This window comes from Marmota marmota, unplaced genomic scaffold (genome assembly GCF_001458135.2).
Source record: "Marmota marmota marmota unplaced genomic scaffold, marMar, whole genome shotgun sequence".
NCBI classification, from domain to species: domain Eukaryota; kingdom Metazoa; phylum Chordata; class Mammalia; order Rodentia; family Sciuridae; genus Marmota; species Marmota marmota.
Genome location: NW_026000108.1, coordinates 52,214,550 through 52,235,262, shown reverse-complemented (window position 1 = coordinate 52,235,262; position 20,713 = coordinate 52,214,550). Strand labels below are relative to the sequence as shown.

The window sequence follows — 20,713 nt, the reverse complement described above, 5'->3', positions numbered from 1 at the left end:
AGCTATTATTTTAAAAAACAAGACTCATATTGAAACTTGCTGGTTAAATTATTAGATAGGTAGTATAGTAAACTGGAGTCTCTCATTTCTTTCTTTTCTCCCTAGGTATAAAGACCCATCCAGATGGACTGCTTCATTTGGAGTAACAATACAACCTCCAAAAATGAAAAAAGGCCTCCAGAGAATAATTGTCCATGAAAAATACAAATACCCGTCACATGAATATGATATTTCACTGGCAGAGCTTTCTAGTCCTGTTCCCTACACAAATGCAGTACATAGAATTTGTCTCCCTGATGCAACCCATGAGTTCCACCCAGGGGATGAGATGTTTGTGACAGGATTTGGAGTACTGCAAACTGATGGTGGGCATCTGAACTGAAGCTTAATTATGATTAACCTAATTTGGCTTTCAAAGGCATTTAAAGAGCAGCGTTTTTATGCCAAAAGTAGGTTCATCACTCATACAAACCTGGACTGAGCCAGACTCTGGCATTTCCAAGATGCATAAATCCTTTCTGCCTTAGGTTACTATTAATTGCCTCACTACTGCTACAGTAATGATGCCAGTAAGGTGTCTGAAAGATCAAGTATATCTCCTAGCCCCTAAGTGTTTTACTAGAGAATTAACCACTTAAGAGATTTAAGATCATAAATATACCCAATTGCGAAGATCAGAGAATCATAAAGACACTATATTCCCCAAATGAATTTTTTTTCTAATCATAACAATGGAGTGGTACCTAAATTTTCATTTAAACTAGTTTGGAAAAAATTCTGTTCCCAAATATTAGTGCATCTAAAACATATATATCCTAAGATTCCATATTACCATCTTATCTAATAATTATGAAAAACTTTCTTTAGGTTTATCAAATCATTGTATATCTACAAATATGTTTTTCCCTTTAGGATACACTCAAAATCATCTTCGGCAAGTACAGGTCAATCTCATAGACTCAAAAATCTGCAATAAACCTCAGGTTTACAATGGTGTCATAACTTCTACAATGTTATGTGCTGGCTCCTTAAAAGGAAAAAGAGATGCATGTCAGGTAAGTGGTTTTACCTATTAGTATGCTGCATAATTATTTGTTCACCTTTTTTGAAATAGCCATGGATTTTCAGGAAGTTGCAAAGATATTGCAGAGGAGTCACCTGCCTCCTTCACCCAGCTTTCCCCAATGGTTACATTTCACCTAACTAGAGTACAGCATAAAACTAAGGAAATCAACACTAGAACAAAGGGTGTGTCTATGTCTGTGGCATCGTGGCACATGTAGAGATTTGTCTAACAGTTAAGACAGGATCTATTTTATCAGCATAAAGATCCACCTTAAGAATAACTCTGCCTCCCCTAACATCTGGCAATTTTTAATTTATCCTGTATCTCTATAAATTTGTAATTTCCAAGAATGTTATGTAAATAAAATCATACGGTTACTTTTTCTGGATTTTCATTTTGATTTGTCTATTAATAATTTTGACTATCTGGAAAATTTTTAGTAGTTCTTCTAAATTATGTGTTTACATATGTAGCTTATCACAATGTACTACTATTGACATCTAATTAGTTAAATGGAGTATAGAATAGAAAACATATTTTCCCCTTAAGTCTCTTTACCTTTCTCTAATTATAACATTAAATATTATTATGTATAAACATTAAAATTTCCTCTCTGTATTGAGAAACACATCATAGAATATTTTGCTTCAATTACTAAAATATGAAAAACTCAAGAGGAGAAGGAATGTCTACTCATAGTTTTTGTTTTTTCCTCTTCCCTGACTTGCTAAGAGTCCTGGCTTTTTAATTTTGTTTTTTGTTTGTTTGTTTGTTTTTGGTACTGGGGGTCAAACAAAAGAGCTCCTTGTCACTGAGCTACATCCCAGACTTTTTCAATTTTTGAGAAAGGGTCTCACTGAATTGCCAAGGCTGACCCCAAACTTACAATCCTCCTGTTTTTCAGCCTCTGAGTCGCCCTTATTTTCTTTTTAATCACTCTGTTAAAAGCCCCCTTTAGCTATTATTTTATTATAGGTCTGCTATGACCAATTCTCTTAGATTTTCTTTCTTTGCAAGTCTTCATTTCCCCTTCATTTCTTAAGCACAATTTTTCCAGATACAGAATTTGGGATCAAATAATGAAAGATTCATTTGAAAATGCACTCAGTCTTAATTATTTGTGGATTCCATATTTGCAAATGCACCTACTCATTAAAATGTTTTAACCCAAACTCAATACTTAAGGCACTTTTATGATCATTCGTGAGTGTGAATAGAGTAGTAAATATTTGAATACCCAATACGTGTGCTTCCACCGAAGTCAACAAAGGTGAAACTGTGCCTTTTTGTTTCATCTTTCATTCTGTAAAGAGGTGTCCTTTTCATGGTGTGTTCAGTGCCACATTTTTTATATTTGCACTTTTTTTCTGGTGATTTTGCTGTTTAAAGTGGCCTTGAAGTTTAGTACTAAAATGTAGTATATGAAGATTCTAATGTGCCATGTAGAGAAAATATAGATTTTAGGTAAGCTCTGTGTAGGCATGACTTACAGTACTATTGACTGTGCATTCAGTGTTAATGAATCAGCATTATATACAAATAAGGTATCTTTAAACAAAATGCATACAAAACATGGTTATGTATTGATCAGTGGACAAACATGTGACTATAAGTTCCTGGAAAACTAACTAGATTTCCTCTATTAGCAATGATCAATAGTCAATAATTCATAGGCTGTGATGACTTGATAGAATAAAACTACTATGAATAATGAGAATTACCTGTATTTTATTGTCTTTTTTATCTGCCATAGAACATTGTTCAGATATTATTCTACACCTGCTTTTCTCTTAATGATCTTTATCCTATTTGCTTCCAATTTTATTAGAACTACTACAGAAAATATCTTGTAATTCACATTTATGATCATCATTCAATTTTCTCAGTCTCCATTTATAGTAACTTCCTAAAAATTTTAGAATATATGCGTGTCCTTTCAGTTTTCTATAATTTTTATTATGAAAATTTTAAATGTACACAAAAATCAAAATAACAGGTTAATGAACCCTATGTACCCATCACTCATGGTCAAATTATTTCATCCATACCTACTCTAAAACAATCCTCTCACCTCCCAAAAATTCTAAATCTATTTTGAAGTAAATCACATATATCACACAATTACATCTAAAATGTCTTCTAGTCTAAAATGTCATTTTGATAATGGTGTTAAAATTGAATGTCCTTTCCAAAATTTTGCTAAGTAAAAAAGAAGAACCAAAGTTAGCCTTGTGATTATAATATCCTATTTTCCTATGGCTGAAGAAAACAACATTCTATTTTTTTTTCTTTCATTTTTATGTCTAGTATTCACAATTTTTCCCACTTGCCTGGTTCTGAATATTTATATAACTCAAAAATCATCAATATCTTTACTTGAGTCTGCTCTTCCTCATCTTAGTGGTGTTTGGCTACCCTTCTTTATTAAGGCATGATCCTTTAGGCTCATGATCCTGAAATATGCTGATTTCTTTCCTCTCCTATTATAGGAGAGGAAAGAAATCAGCATATATCGTCTTTGGTTCCATCTTTTGGTCCATCTTTATTCCCTTTCTGTAAGCCTAACTATCCTTCAAGATTCAGGTCTCAGATTAAAATATATTTTTAAATCTTTTTTTTTTTATTTGCACCCAAAGAAGTCATCTTTTCTTTGAACTCAGTGGCCCCTTTAGTGATTTCCAAATCCACATTGTCAGCATTTAACTGTTGTCCAAATTTAGTCTCACATTTCCACCTAGTCCAAAGCCATTTCCATTTACATGTTTTAAGTTGTTAGTATTAGGTGAAAATTTGTATGTGTGCCAGCTCAAATTCAAGAGGCATCATACAACCAATTTTTCATTTTTAAGTTTCTCACTTTTTCATTATGGGTCACTAGTCTTAGAGTCTTCTTTTGCTCTTTTATGCTTAAGTTCTAGAATATTTTTCCACTTTATAATATAGTTTATTTCTTTCATCTCTTTTCCTTTTATTAACAATCTATTCTATTTCTTCATTATTTCACATCTCATCTCAATACTACAATTACCTCCTAGTTTAACTTTTTTTTAAAAAAAAAGTATTTTAATAGTTTTATTGCAGGGTAAGACTGTATCTGGCTCTTTAAAATCAATGTTAATGGAATTATGATGTTCTTACAATAAAAGTACCTATTTTAAGTGTACAATCAGATCAGTTTTGATAAATGTATACTTATGTAACCAACTTTACAAGTGAGATATAGAATATTCACAACATTCTCAAAAGTTCTTCAGTACAACACTGACCCTGACAGTGGTTGACTTCTTTATAAGTTTTTGTTATAATATGTACCTTCCTTAATATACTCCCTATTCTGTTTCTTACTTAACTTTTTACTAAAAAATGACAGAATTTATAGGACAGATAAAGTTTGTGAGAAAAAAAAGGACTAGAGATAGATCCTTCAAAGACTTTGCATTTTTGTAACTGGAGAATTAAAAAAAACTAATAATTGATACCTTGAAAAGTAACTTGGACATTGTTGACAGACAGAATGACTAGGGGCTGATGGTTGAGCAGAGATGTTAAAAATATACAGAAACAATTCAGTGGAAATACTGGCTTACTGGTCCTGTATGGAACTGTAGCCCTAAGCACAGCAGGCTACTAGGACACAAGAACCACACTAATCTGGAGTGTATCTCTTTGGGTAAGGTACACTGGGTACACGTACTCCATATTTTCTTAAAAGAGAGCTCCTAAGGCTTATGTCTGTGTCTTAGCCAATCTGAGAACTTTTTCCTTTTCTTCTGAACATTTTACTATTACTTTGATTATTCTAGCTCCTCTGTCTAAGGAGAAAACATAAACAATCACAACTTTCATCTTATCTGAATATAACTCCTCTATTCCCTAGTCACATGTCAGCTAACTAGTGTTAATAGAACAGACTCTCTCTTTCTGTGATACAAGCAGAATTTACCTTATTCATCAGCTTGTAATATTTTTAAATACATAGCTCCTTTCTTTAAAATTACTCCATTTTCAGACCCCTTTATTCCTTTATTTTATTTATTTATTTATTTTTGGTACCAGGGATTGAACTCAGGGGCACTGGACCACTGAGCCACATCCCCAGCCCTATTTTGTATTTTATTTAGAGACAGGGTCTCACCAAGTTGCTTAGCACCTCACTTTTGCTGAGACTGGTTTTAAAATCATGATCTTCCTGCCTCAGCCTCCTGAGCCACAGGGATTACAGTCATGTGCCACCACACCCGGCTTATTTCTATTTCTTAAACTGATTTTGTCTCTGGCGTATTGTATTTCTTCCTCCCAATCTTTTCTGCCTGTATATAGGTTTTAGTTTCAATTATTAAAATTATTTATGTGTTTATTGAAACCAGGGACTGAACCCAGGGAGGCTTAACCACTGAGCCACATCCACAACCCTTTTTAAAATTTTTTTATTTTGAGAAAGGATCTCCCCAAATTGTTTAGGGCCTTGTTAAATTGCTGAGGTTGATTTTGAGCTCAAGATCCTCCTGAGCCACTAGAATTACAGGCATGTGCCACTGTGCCTTGCTAAAATTATGTATTTTAAGTGGCTTGATGTGGTAATCTTAATTTCCAGAAGCATATTCCAGGATCCTTGAAGGCAAAGACCATGTGTTTATACTCTTTATATTTCTTACCACATATGAGGGTATCAGAAAATACTTATTGGCTAATTGATTTAAAAATTGGTTTAAAATTACAAACACACTAATTCAAATATTTTTATTATTTTAGCTATTATTAATGCTAGAATTTTTAAAGGATAAAAGGAAAGTCACAAGGAAGTTAGTATAACGTAGCGGGGAAGCATGTTAGATGAGTTAGATCACTGTGCTCCAGTTCAAGTTGAGAAATTTACATTTTTTACCTTTGATCTCAGCAAATACTAAATTTTTCTGTGCTTCATTTTCTTTATTGCTTAACTGAAGAAAATGGAAAGTAACTCTATGCTTTGTTGCAAGTATTACACAAAGTTATGAAATAATGATTAATTATTTAAGAGTTTCATACAGTCCTAACTTTATGAGTGGGCAATACCTGGAGGCCAAGGATCTTGAAAAATAATCAGCCAATACCTTGTTTTTATGACCTATGTAAAGAAACAGACTTCCTGGGTTTGTAAGATAGAATCAATTGGTATTTGTGATTTTATATATGTGTTTCCTAAGTTCTTCTTTGTGCTAGGGCTAAATATTTTACATTCACTGCCTTACTTAATTTTCATAAATAATAAATAATAACAATGTAGTATAAATAATATTTTAATAAATAAATAATAAATAATAAGTAAATCAGAGGTCTAAGCCAGCTTGGAAAGCCCAAATTTGCAATTGGAATTCAAGTATCTGACTAATATCTGCTCTCCTAATCAGTAATTAACTCTCTTCTCCCTTTTGTGGGGAGTTAAGCCATTATGAATACATAGCCAACTTGTAGAGGGAGTTATTTTGTCAGATGTTAAAAGTACTATTCTTGAAAGATAGAAAATCTCAGTCCCAATGTACTGAATCTCCAGGTTAAGTCAATTTCCCAGGCATTGGGATTCTTCCTCTGTGTGAATACCTGACATAGGGTGTCACCTCTATTAGAACACACTGAAGACCTTTGCAAATCGTCACTTTTGTACATTCCAAACTTAGAAAGATAATAAATTTCTCTGTAATGAACTGGGTTATGAAATGCTAATCTCTCTCTTTTCCTTTAGGGTGACTCTGGAGGACCATTGGTCAGTTCAGATGCTAGAGATATCTGGTACCTGGCTGGAATAGTAAGCTGGGGAGATGAATGTGGACAACCCAATAAACCTGGTGTTTATACTAGAGTCACTGCCTTCCGGGACTGGATTGCTTCCAAAACTGGTATCTAACAGAGAAAAGTCCAGTGGAATGAAATATAGTTTTTGTGTATAGACCATTCTTACAGAAATAGAATTATGGAAGCCTTACAAATCACCAGGATCTGATCTGTCTCACTGAACTGTTTGATGCATATATTTCCTTCCTACTTCTGCTCTACACCTGAGCATCTTGAATTCTACCAGATGGACTCTGCTCAACCTGCATTCATTTGTTTTCTAGGTTTCTGTCATCAAAATTTTGATTTATTACTATAAATCCCTTGTGCATATACACAATTTGAAATAATCCTGTTCATTTCCTCAACTTCTCTCATTGCAAGAAATTCCCACTTTCATTGTATATGACAAGGAATGGAAGAAAATATAAAAAAGAAAAAAATTATATATGCAAAAAAAGTTTTTTTTGTGGAATGTGGTAAATGTTCATATTCATTAAGGAAGATCAATCTAACAGAAACAGCAGACTATTCAACATTTAAAGATGGAGAAAGAAAGGAAACTAAGTTAAAGAAATACAGAGAGAAACCAAAAGAGCTTTATTTTTATTTTTAAACAACCTCAAAGATAAAAATGAAAATGATCTTTTTTTTGTGACTACAGTAATTACACAAACTTTCTCTAATGTTCTGGACAAGTTAAAGTGAATCATAGTTATTTAATATTGCACTGTTGAAGGTTTCAAGACGATAATAGTGAAATAAGTGAATCACCTATTTGCTTGACAGTATAATATAATAATCCATGAAGAAATGGAAGATGGGGAACATATTATTAGTAAACTCACTGAAAATTCTTTAAAAATTTGAGACTAGAATGAAAATTTATTTGAGAACAACTGGCATACCTTATGTACTAAAATAATTATGTGGTTGAACAGGAGGTAATGAAGAAAGAATCTGTCTAAACTATTGACTGAAATGGCCTTGACTGAATGGGATCAATAAGTGCCTGCTTGTGCATCTAAAGCTTTCTCAAACTGCAAAACCTTGAAGGGAATAAGGCTTGGGCATTACTGTGTAGCTGTAGTCATGCACCTGAAGCTGGGGCTTAGGCCTCCACTTTGAGATGATTGCAAATATGCTTTCTCTGCTGTTGTTTCCAGTCTTGGTTTGACTAGTGGCCCTGCTAAACTCATCTGCACTGAGATGGGAGGATATGATAGGGAATACGTTCTGAAGTTGCCTTCCTCCTACATCTAATGCAGCACTGAATTCTAGTTGCCTAGATATAAGACTGAAGAGTAAAAGCCTAATGTTGGCCACCTTCACAGTAATAATTTTGGTAATTGTTTACTGAGTCTTTAAAGACACAACATTCAAATGATCTAGACCATATTGAAATTAGGATATGTGATTTGTTAATGATGAGATTGTGCTGAGTCTTTGGTTACCCTTTCCTCTATGTATACAGAACATGCATGTTCTGTATTATACAATAGCCACTTTGAAAAAGAATAGCAGCAGAAAAAATTTGATTTTTATCAACCCAAATAACATTGTCATATAAAATGATAAAATTTGGGAACTTGTCTAAAATGAGATATGAAATAAGGTATGAAAGCTGACATAAGTGTTAAATATTTTGCATAAACTATCTTGTTCATATAATATTTGGGGGGAAATTTGAGGGAAATGATGACTATCATACAAAGATATAAATATATTTCAAACTAAATTGCCTACAGTGGTCCCTTAAAAATTGATTCTCCAAGTATATTCTGAAGTTGGGCCACTAAGTGGCACACTCATGCTATGAGAATATTAGTGTAAAAGGATATCTGGATTTAAGGATGTCTGTACTTTCAAGTAATAATGAAAACCATAGTCAAAATTCCATATAAGGGCCTTGCAAAAACAAATAATAGAACTCATCTTTGCAAGTGAATTTATGAATATCTCATTTAAATTGACATCATTATTAGTATTTTCTATATTTCTAGGGGTTAGATTCCAAACTAAAGTAAAATATATGATACATGATTTGAAAAACTCCCTCTGCAAACAAACTTGAAGGGGTTTAAATTAAAGAGAAAGTTTAGAAGTTTAATTTTATAAGTGAATTACATTCCTCAGAAAAATATTTTTGGTATTTCCTTTTGCAAGAGATTTGAGAAATAGGGTTTTGGATCTCAGTGAAAATATGAGCAATAGTTCAAACTTCATGTGCATAGAGAAATAGATAATACAGTACCATATTTTTAGAATAGTAGATTTGCCTTTTTGTGTAACATTGTGGTGAGGCTCCAGTAGCAGCCACTGCTCTCTGTACTTCACGATGCTGCCTAAGGACAAGGAAAAAAAAAAAAGATGAGGGAAAATTGGCCCCAAAAGACAGACCCAGTGACCAAATCTGGGGCTAAGCCAAAAAGAAGTGGTTCAAAGGCAAAGTCGGAACAAGCTCATCAACTAGTCTTTTGACAAAGCTACTTCTGTCAAACTCTGTAAGGAAGGTCCCAAATGCCAGCTGTTGTCTCTGAGAGACTGAAGCCCTTCAGGAGCTCCTCAGTAAAGGACTTCTCAAACTGGTCTCAAAGCACAGAGCTCAAGAAATTTATACCAGAAATACCAAGGATGGAGATGCCCCAGCTGCTGGTGAAAATGCAATGAACAGGTCCAACCAATTGCACATTTGTATAAATAAAACTTTATTAAATCAATAAATAAAACAGTAGCTTTTTTTTCCAAAAGTAACTGATAGTGAGTTTTGGTATTCTTGACTATGTATTAACCATGGCTTTAGAGGTTAAGAAGTTGTGATTTTAATGTTTATTAATTGTACAAGAGTTTAGGAGAACAGTAGAATGAATTGGGCATAACTTTCCTATGTTCATATATGAATACATGACCAGTGTAACTCCATATCACGTACAACTACAAGAATGGAAAGTTCTACTCCATGTGTGTATAATATGTCCAAATACATTCTACTGTCATGTATATCTAAAATGAGCAAATACAAAAATTTATAAAGAGAATCCAGGAGGTTTGTCTTCAGTATCTTTTATCTCTTCCCATAGTACACACTAAAGTTTTCTCTGTATGATAATCTTTCAATTAATGTTGTTGAATGGATATTTTATTTTTGCATCATGCTTTATTATAGTCATGTGCCACATAATAACATTTCAGTCAATGACAGATTACAATCTAAGACGATGCATTCATAAGATTATAATAGAATTTAAAAATTCCTATCATCTTGTTTTATTGCACCATTCACAATGTTGAAGTGCAATGCATTTGTGGTGATGCTGGTAAAAAAAAAAACCTACTCCACTGCCAGTTATATAGAAGTATAGCACATGCAACTACATCAGTAAATAATGATAATAAGCAACTAAATTAATGGTTAATATATTTACTAAACTGTACTTTTAATTGCTATTTTAGAGTATAGTCCTTTTCCCTGTAAAAAATATTGTAAAACGTTATGACATGTTTTGCCAGTGGTCACCTTATCCACTTTGGGTCAAATGACTGATGTGTACCATCTAAGTTTGTGTGAGTATATGCTTTGATGTTTGTTCACTTACAAAACAGCCTAATGATGCATTTCCCAGATTATAATAAAATCTACAGCATACTTCCAATGTTGCCTCCTCCACGATTGATTCCCCAAATATGTAACTTCCTCCTTTATGAAATTCTTTACTATTTTAGGTGATTATTGAATAGATTTGCATTCAATTATAAGATACAATACAGAAAAATTCTTTTACTCGGTTTCTGGCAATGGTAGCAGCTTTCTTAACTATTGTACAATATCATAACCAGAAAGTTGACATGAAGACCAACTATCAATGTTATTCAGATTTCACCAGTTTTAAAAATATAACAATGTGTGTTTGCATGAGAATGTGCTTAGTTCTATGTAATTGTATCACCTATATAGATTTGTGTGATCATCCCTACAGTCAAGATGCTTGACCACAAGATTCTACCTATCTACTGCTACCTGGATCCGTCCCTGACCCTATCCCCTGACCAAGTCTTTGGCAAGCAATCATCTGATTTCCATCTGTATAATTTTACCATATCAAGTATACATAAATAGAACGATATAGTATATAACCTTTTCAGGTTGGCTTTTTCATTCAGCACAATTCCTTTGAGATCTATGCAAGTTTTTGTGTATAAATAGCTTATTCTTTTTTATTGCTGAGAAGTATTTCATGCTATGAATATTTGAGAGTTTGTTTAACCATTTACCCATCGAAGGACATTTCAGTTGTTTTCAGTTTTGGTGCCATTACGAATAAAATTTCTTAGAACATTCATGTATAAGTTTTTGTATGAGCATAAATTTCACTCCTCTGGGATTAATGGCCTAGAGTTCAATTGCTAAGTTATATTATTAAGTATATGCTTAGTTTTTGCAAGAAACTGTCATATATTTTTCAGATAGTTCCTTATCACTTTTTATCTCTCAGTACTTATACTCTGTACATGTGTGGACAGAAGTGACTGTAATGACTGGACTATAAGCTCCATGTGGATAGGAACCATGTGTGATTCATTTTTATGTTCTTAATAGTACAAAAATACATTATTTATGACTGGTGTGCAATAAAGATTTATTAAGGGCTGTGTGTGTAGCTCAGCAGTAAAGGACTTATCTAGTGTGCACAAGGCCCTGGGTTTGATCCCCAGCAACACACACATCTCCTGGTTTTCTGACACGTGTATCATCTTCTGCACCATAGAAGAAATTTCAATGTAGGTTTATATTCAATAAATATTTTGGTATTAATTGTTATAGCCACAACCCTGTCATTTGTATTAACATATTTTTTTCTTATACAACTCTCAAGGTGGAGTGAAAAACACCCTGAGAAATGCAAGCAGAAGATCTCCTTTAGTTAACACAGATTCATCAATAGTCTCCACTTTGGCATAGTTTTCTCTCTTAAACTTCATTGTCAATCTCTATGCTCACTGCTTTCCATGTACTTTTATTCCTTTGCTTCTCTCTTGCTTTGTCACTCTGTGACACTCATTTTTTACCACACCCTGTTAAAATCCTGCTCTCCCTACTCTTTCCCTACACCTTGTTCTCAAACATATTTGGAGAAGAACTCCCAACCCTCCTGACTGTTCTAGCTTCAGGTCCATGGTCACACCTCCAGCACACGCAGTGCTCCCCCGATTGCATTTTGGCTCTCTTCTTCAATCACTGTCCAGCTCATTTTCCTTTTCTCAGCTCCTCGAACACCTTCCTCCCATCCTCATTCTCCAGTGATGATTTTGTTTTGTTTCGTTTTCATTTTTTAAAATTTGTTCTTTTTAATTATACAAGACAGTAGAATGGATTTTTTCAAATTATACATACATAGAGTGTAACTCATTCTATTTAGGATCCCACTCTTGTGGTTGTACATGATGCAGTGTTACCCTGGTCATGTATTCAAATATGAAGCTAGGAAAGTTATGTCTGATTAATTCTACTATCTTCCCTAATACTCTCCCTCCTCCCTTTCCTTCCTTTCCCTTTGTCTAATTCAATGGATTTCTATTATTCCCCTCCCCAACCACCCTTGTTTTTGGTTAGCATTCACAAATCAGAGAGAATATTCAACCTTTGGTTTTTTGGAATTAGCTTATTTCACTTAGCATGATATTCTCATTTACTGGCAAATGCCATTATTTCATTATTCTTTAAGACTAATATTCTATTGTGTATATAAACCATATTTTCTTTATCCATTCATTCGTTGAAGGACACTTGAGGTTGTTTCTATAGCTTAGCTACTGTGAGTTGAGCTGCTATAAATGCTGAGGTGGCTGCATTATCATAGTATGCTATTTTTAAGTCCACTAAGTATAGACTGAGGAGTGGCATAACTGGGTCAAATGGTGGTTTCCATCCCAATTTTTCTAAGGAATCTCCATACTGCTTTTCAGAGTAGTTGCACCAATTTTCAGTCCTACCAACAATGTATGAAAGTACCTTTCTCCCCACATCCTTGCCAACATTTATTGTTACTCATAGTCTTGATAATTGCCATTCTGACTGGAGTGAGATGGAATCTCAGTGTAGTTTTAATTTGCATTTCTCTAATTGCTAGATGTTGGCATAATTGCAGCCATTTTCCTTTCCCTCACCCCCGCTTTATGAATACTGTTTTTATTCCCAAGAAATAGAACTAGCCTGAGATAAACCCTACCAGTCTGGAGATGTGCCAGTCTCCTTGTTCTCTAATTGAGAGATAGAAGAGAACTTATGGGGCCCTGAGATGGGGACTTACTGGTTTCCCTGTTCTCTCCTTGAGAAGATAAGAGACATGCTCGTTTCCCTGTTCCCTCTTCTGAGAGATAGGAAAACTGCCTGTCTTTGTTCCCAAGAAACACACTTGCCTTCCACAAGAACAGGGAATGCTTATTATGCCAGTCAAGACTAAACCCGCCCCTACCCTGCAGCCATGATTCTAGCCTATAAAAGGTAACATTCAAGAGAGAGTTGCTGCTGCTCTCCCTCTCTCTACGCAGAGCAGCCTTGTCAGGCACATGACAATAAACATACTTCTTATTCCGGGTGTCAGTCATGAACCACTTTTCTTTTACTAGAGATATGGAATATTTTTCATACATTTCTTGACCATTCATATTTCTTATTTTGTTAAGTGTTTGTTCAGTTCCTTTGCCCATTTGTTGATGAGGTTTTTTGGTTTTTTTTGGTGTTGAGTTTTTTGAGTTCTTTGTATATCCTGGAAATTAATGCCATATCTGAGGTACAGGTGGTAAAGATTTTCTCCCATTCTCTGGGAACTGGTGATGATTTTGTTTCTTACCTCCTTCACTGAAAATTGAAGGGGACATAAGATACTTTGAACAGACCCTCTGGACCATCTCTACATACTTACCAGAGCTGTAACTGCACACTCTGCCTGCCCACCTGTTACCAAGGATGTTATGATCCCCCTCATAAATATCAGAAGGACTTTCACCTGGAACATGTCTATAAATGAAATCTCCCAGGTTCCACTCCCTGCTTTCCCTAAGTGTCCCCACTCATGACATCATCATGCATCCAGTTTCTCAGGCTCCAAATGTCCCCACCATATTCAATTCATCCCTGCCAGGTCTACCTTCAAAACATACAAGACTTCAACCTTTCTAACTATTTTCATAGTCTGAATAACCATCTTTTTTTTTTCTCACCTCTATAACTGCAGCATTCTCTTAATTCCCTGCCTTCTGCTCCTACTTAGCTTGCCACCCATTTCTCTCTTCTCAGAAAGGTCATAGAATACCTTTTGAAACATGAGTTCAACCACATAAAAAATCTACAATGGCTTTTTACCGGACTTAGAATAAAACTGAAAGTCCTTGTTGCACTCTACAAGGTCCAATAAAAACAATTTTTCTTTGCCCATTTCTTCAATAACATATTTTCTTTCCTCTCTTTCTCTGCCTCTCTGTACTCTGACTACTTTGGCAACTTCATTATCCCTCAAGCATCTCATGACTTCCTCCACTCCCACATTTTTTACTTTGACTGTGTTATCTTCCTGGAAAGCTGGTTCTATAAATATCATGTGATTTCTTTCCCCCTTCCTTTCTTTTCACTCAAGGCTCTGTCCAGTTGTCAACTCCTCAGAGAGGCTTAGTTTGATCATTTTATCTTGCATAGTAGCCGCTGTGACTCATTTTCCTTTTTAGTAATCATTTCTGATACTACACCATACATGCACTCTGTTTATGACCTCATTACTCTAATCTCTGCCTCTGTTGTCACATGGTGGTATCACCTAAGTGTTTGTGTCTATTGCCTCTTAGGAGAATACCAGTCATTGGCTTAAAATCCACCTTAATCCAGTAAAACTCACCTAAACTAAATATATCTACAAAGATATTGTCTCTAATCAAAATTACTTTCTGATGCTCCAGGTGGACATGAATGTTTTGGGGACACTATGTAACCCAGTAAAAGGTCCAAGACAGAAGTTATGCTCTTTTTGTAACCTTAGAAGTGACACTAACCTGATCTTGGGAACAACATCCCATCATCTTAGCTACATTCTATTTGAGAAGTATGTGCTCTGGTAAGCAAGTAAATGCTGTAATTTTCTGAAGAAAACTTTGCCTTGTTTTTCCTTGTATAGATTTTACTTTTACTAATATCTTTATGTTTTAATTGTATTTTAATGTTTTGAAGTAGATATTTCCTGATATAAAATTCTTCTATTTTTTTTTTCCATGAGGAGGACTTGTCATGAAGGTAATTTTCACGTACTTGACATTCACCTAAAATTATAAATTTGAAGAAGAACCATCATGACCATCATTAAATCCAGTCTAAACTTGGGGAACTGAAGTACACAAGCTTGTAAATTTCAGGAGGTTGGAATCATAGAGGGCTATGTTAGAGGGTGCCTATCCCAAGCTTGTACTTGTAGGTCAATCAAACATTGTGACTCAATTTGACTTTTATTTCCCAGTCCATTCACTTAATAAATAAAATAGTAAATTTTAGTAAGGGAATAGAAAGTAAATGAAATACAAGGTGAATGTGGCTCTCAACACTCCAGTGGAAGGGACAGTAACAGAGAGGCATGTAGTGGGGTACTTTGGGCAGTCTGAAGAAGAGTATGGAGCTAAGATTAATTGTGTAGGGCAGAGCTTGTTGGAGGAGATGATTATTCTGTGTTTCCTTATGTTTATGCCTATTTTGTGTTGTTATAATAGAATACCTGAGATTGAATAATGTATAATAAGCAGAAATTTATTGGCTTTACAGTTCTGGAGGCTGAAAAGTTTATGGTCGAGGGGATCAATATTTGCTAAAGATTTTCTTGCTGTGTCAATCCATGGTAGAAGGCAGAGGGCAAGAGAAGAAGAAAAAAAAAAGGAGAGAGATGACATAAATGTGTGCCAACCTCCCCCGCACCGCCTTTAATAATGAAATCGGTCCTGAAGTAGTTTTGGGTTAACTAGATATCCATATGCAAAAATAAAAAAGAAGGAAGGAGGGAAGGAAAGAAGGAAGGAAGGAAGGAGAAAGGAAGGAAGAAAGGAAGAGAGGGAGGGAGGGAGGACTCCTTTCTGATACCACATACTATAAGTAATTCCAAGGTAATTCAGGCAAGATCACAATGTAAAAGTCAAAATAATAAAACATGAGATGAAAAACAAGAGAAAATGTCTTCATAATCTGTGTTAGGTTAATATTTTCTAAACAGGACACAAAAAGGCACTCACCATAAAGGAAAATTTGACAATAGGATATCATCAAAATTAAGAACTTCTGTCCATGAGGATACCATTAAGAGAATGAAAAATAGTTTCTCACTGTGGTAAAATTTATGTACAATAAATATTGTGAACAAAGAAATCATAATCAGAATATATAAATTGGAATGGTAAGATTCATAGTGGTAGGGATGGATGTAATTTCATAACAGATCTAGTTTAATTCAATGTTTTAAGCCACAAGAAAAAAGGCTGATGTGTAATATAGTTAAAACTAGAACACAAGCCAAGTAACCCAAAATTCTAAGCTATTTTGTTATATCTGTGATAAAGTCTACTTCCATATTTTAAAAGATGTAAGTAGCATTAAACAGCTTTCATTTTGAATTAATTTTAGATTTACAGCACAGTTGCAAAAATCGTAAAAGGAATTTCTTTACATCCCTCACACTTCTTCCTTTAATGCAAACGTTTGCATAACCATAGAGTAGTTATTGAGAGAAGAAAATCAACCTTAGAAAAAATTAGAAATTAAGTAATTTTAGCCTAATTTCTAATAAAAATTAGAAATTTTTATTCCTTAAAAATATGGCACATGAGTGATTTAGGAAATACTAATAATTTCTTTCATAATTTTCAATACATGCCAAAACCATGATCTCATCCTTTGATGTTTAAGATCTTTTAAATTTTTAAAGGAAAAGTAGACATATTTTAGATATTCTAGTTTATTATTATTAAAACTCATCTGAGTACAATGAGAGGAATGGTTTTCAAGCTGTGATGTATCACATTTACCAGGAGTATCTGCCAAAAATACAATCTCTTGAATCCTATTCTTACATTTCAATACAGTCAGTCTGGAGGAGTCTAGGAATCTGTATTTTAAATGATCATTTGCTGGAGAACCTTCTTTGATAAACATAATCTTAGAGCAGATTTGGCATAAACCAGTTGGTACATTGGATGGGTTTTGAAAGAGTTGATTTTCATTAACCATCTTTCAACTGGTTAACTGGATATCCATATGCAAAAACCCTATTACCACAAACCCTTTAAAAATGTCTTCAGAGCAGGAAATCAATCCCACTGGCAATGCAGAATCAAAGGACAGGGAAGAGAACCCCACTCCAAATGCTCTTAGGATCAGCTCTGAGGTGAAGGTAGAAAGTCATACATCTGAAAACTTGTCAGGAAAGGATTAGAGCATTCAATACAAGAGCCATTTATGATCAATTGGTATTTGCCAAGTAAAAATTCCAAGCACACACACCTGCCTTCACTGAGGAAGAGTGAAAAGATGTGCTTTAGAAGGCTGTTGTGTGGCGAGAGTAGTACTTGTTAAACACTTATATAGTAATAAATGCTCATTGCTTTTGTATTTGACCTTAGGTTTAAAAAAATAATAAAGTCCTGACACTTTTAAGATGTTAGAAAAACTGTTTTCTTTGGTTACCAAATAAGATAACTGAGGAAATATGTGCAAACACTTAACATGTATAAAAATGAGAAGGCAGTGTTCCTAGGAATAATGAAGAGTCCATGATAATTCATTACCAATGTTGTGCTAGTAACCAGCTCTGTGCATATCACCTCCTAAAGCCAAGTTCATCAGTTTCATGTTGGTAGCTTGAAATGACGCATGTCAGGATATTTACATAATGGAAATTGGCAAACAGAAATCAGGTCTTCCTCTGTGCCTCCAATCCACAAGCTGCCCCTGGGGAAAGTTGGGTTGTTAAGCATTTACCAGTTCACTACTAATTTTACCCAATTGTCAGAAGCAAGTGCTGTGGCAAGTAAATGCTGTAATTTTCTCAAGAAACCTTGCTTTTTTTTCCTTTTATAGATTTTACTTTAACTGATATCTTTAAGTTTGAATTGCATTTTAATGTTTTAAGGCACACCTTTCCTTATATAAAATTCATCTCTTTTTTTTTTTAATGGAGAGAACTTCTCATGAAGGCAAATATCAGCAATATTGATTCTACCTCTGTTTAATGGAACCTGAATCCTGGTAGTTTTGGAGGTTAAAGTGACTGGGATCTGTATACTAATATGCCATAAATGAAGCTAAAATCAAATGAAGATATTGGGTGGAGATAGATTTGCAAATTGGGAAACACAGGCTCAGTTTGTCCAAACTAGCATTCAGCTGAAAGTGGGCTTGGGGCTCTAAATAAGTCCAGATGTCGGAGACTAATGACAACATAGGTGGTTGTGAAGCTTACAAGCCTGGGGAATGTGCTAGTCAAAAGGAAGAACTGGTCATTCCAGTATTTCTCAAATTTTGGAAGGCATTGTTACATTATGGAAAATTGTTCCCTCTGGCAGATTCAGTTCCCTGAGCAATGTCTGTTTGTCAATCTTCCACATGTCAGTACATCTCTAAGGCTCAGGAAAGGATTGTTCCTCCCCCTGCCCCCATTCTGTAGCCACTTTGGCTTTTATTCAGTCACAGCTGCCCCTTATATTTCTTATGTCACTTAAGGCAGACTCTGCCATCAAGGAGCCATGTCCCAGGAGTAACTGAGTGTGTCTCCAAGGGTGACATTCCTCTGTAGAAGCTGCTGCTAAACAAAAAACACAGCTATATTTTCTTCCCTCTCTGCCCACGAGGGTGATTTCAGTCATTTCTAGTGTGGCTTCCTTCTGCCTTCTCTTGTCTATTTTAATTCTCTGTTTGCCTTTTGACAGAAAAGAGATTTATGTTTCAAAGACTCAAAATTGAAAAGGAATATTAATAGGACAATGCCGTAAAGGAGAGGTTTTGATTAGAAACAAGGTCAAAAATATAAATATTTTTTATTATAGGTCTCTTCAGTTGCTTTAGATTAATTAGTGTTAAAAGGAATGAAATCCAAATAAAATTCTCAGATTTTTACTCACACAACAACAAAAAAGTAAATCCTTTGCTTTTCATTTATTTCCTCAGTCTCTGCACACCATCTAGTGGAAATGAGGGGTAATGACTAAGATATTAAAAGTAAGCAAAAAGGCCTGCATCACCAGCAAACTAGTATTCATATCAGAATAATTAGATTTAAACTGACTGAAGCTGTAAAACCAAAGAAAAACCTGATTAGACCCTGTGGCTTCAATTACCTTTACTTAATTGCTTTCATCACCAATTTCAGAAGTCACACAGCTAAAGCAGGAAATTCCCATTAGCTTTGCTATGGGTAACACCTGTGAAGACACCTCTAATATAGGAGTGAAGATGCTAATTAATAGTGGCCCAAGTTGTTTTTCAGGAACTTGAAGGCTGCTTTTGTTTGTTTCAGACAGGTTGAAATAAACCCTTCTCCTGGGCCTCTGTAGGTGTGTGTTAGGTGACATTTTGTCATCAAAGGCCAAAAACTTCACCCTCAGATCATGTTAAATGTTAATATCACCATTTCTGGATATGTGTCCTAGGAAGAGCCAACAAGTTTCATTACCCAAGTGTAGGCCACCAATTACTTTACATTTCCTTATTTTCCATTACCTTTCCCTGTATCTCCGAATATCCTGCTTCCGTATTCCACAAAAGTAGCAGGATATAAGGTCAATACTCATAAATCAATAGCTTTCATGAACTCCCACAGCAATTCAGCTGAGAAAGAAATCAGGAAAACCATTCCCTTTACAATATCTTTTTTAAAAAAACCCTAGGAATTAATTTAACCAAGGAAGTAAAAGAACTCTACAATGAAAACTACAGAACACTTAAGAAAGAAGTTTTAAAAAGACTTCAGAGGTTGGAAAGACCTCCCATGTTCTTGGATAGACTGAATTAATATTGTCAAAATGGCCATCCTGCCAAAAACAAGATACAAACTTAATGCAGTCTCCATAAAATACCAATGACATTCTTCACAGAACTAAAAAAATGAATAAATAAAAATTAAAAATAAGACAAAAAACCCAAAACAATTCTGAGTAAGAAAAGCAAAGCAGGAAGCATCACAAAACCTGATCTCAAATTATACTTTGGCACTATTGTAACAAAAAGCATGGTATTGGCATCAATGAAGACATGAAGACCAATGGAATAGAATAGAATGCACAGAAACAAACCCACATATGTAGAGCCATCTGATACTTGACAAAAATGCCAAAAATACATGTTGGAGAAAAGACAGGCTTTTAAACAAATAGTGCTGGGAAAATTGGTTAACTATATGTAGAAGATAAAAATTAGATCCCTATCTTTCAAAACTCAAATCAAAATGGTACAAAGACTTAGGAAGCAGACTACAAACCTTGCAACTGCTAGAAGAAAACACAGAGTCAACACTCCATATTGGTATAGGTACTGACTTCCTCAACAAGACACCTAAAGCTCAAGAAATAAAACAAGAATCAGTAAGTGGCATGTAATCAAATTAGAAAGCTTCTGCACAGCAAAGAAAATAATTAAGAAAGTGAAGGCTGCTTCTTTTGATTGAGCACAATTCCTATGAGCCAGCATCAGGCAAAACTCTTGGTAGCTAGGGGAATGGCCGCTTTGATTCTGAAGATCTGAGCAGCACATCATAGCACTGATTATATTCTCAATTCTCAGATTGTGTGACCCTGTCTCAAAAAAAAAAAAAAAAAAAA

General features: G+C 34.6%; 1 protein-coding gene and 1 pseudogene across 1 annotated transcript in view; both read left to right on the top strand.

The window, feature by feature from the left end:
- Nucleotides 1–10,530, top strand: part of LOC107138989 (transmembrane protease serine 11E-like) — a 41,564-nt gene extending 31,034 nt beyond the window's left edge. The window contains exons 8-10 of the mRNA XM_048784590.1: nucleotides 106–365; nucleotides 913–1,055; nucleotides 6,789–10,530. Coding sequence (XP_048640547.1) covers nucleotides 106–365; nucleotides 913–1,055; nucleotides 6,789–6,950 — 565 coding nt within the window. The 3' untranslated portion in view covers nucleotides 6,951–10,530. The remainder of the gene's footprint in view (nucleotides 1–105; nucleotides 366–912; nucleotides 1,056–6,788) is intronic.
- On the top strand, nucleotides 9,172–10,530 carry LOC125610845 (annotated as a pseudogene).
- Nucleotides 10,531–20,713: the final 10,183 nt, after the last annotated feature.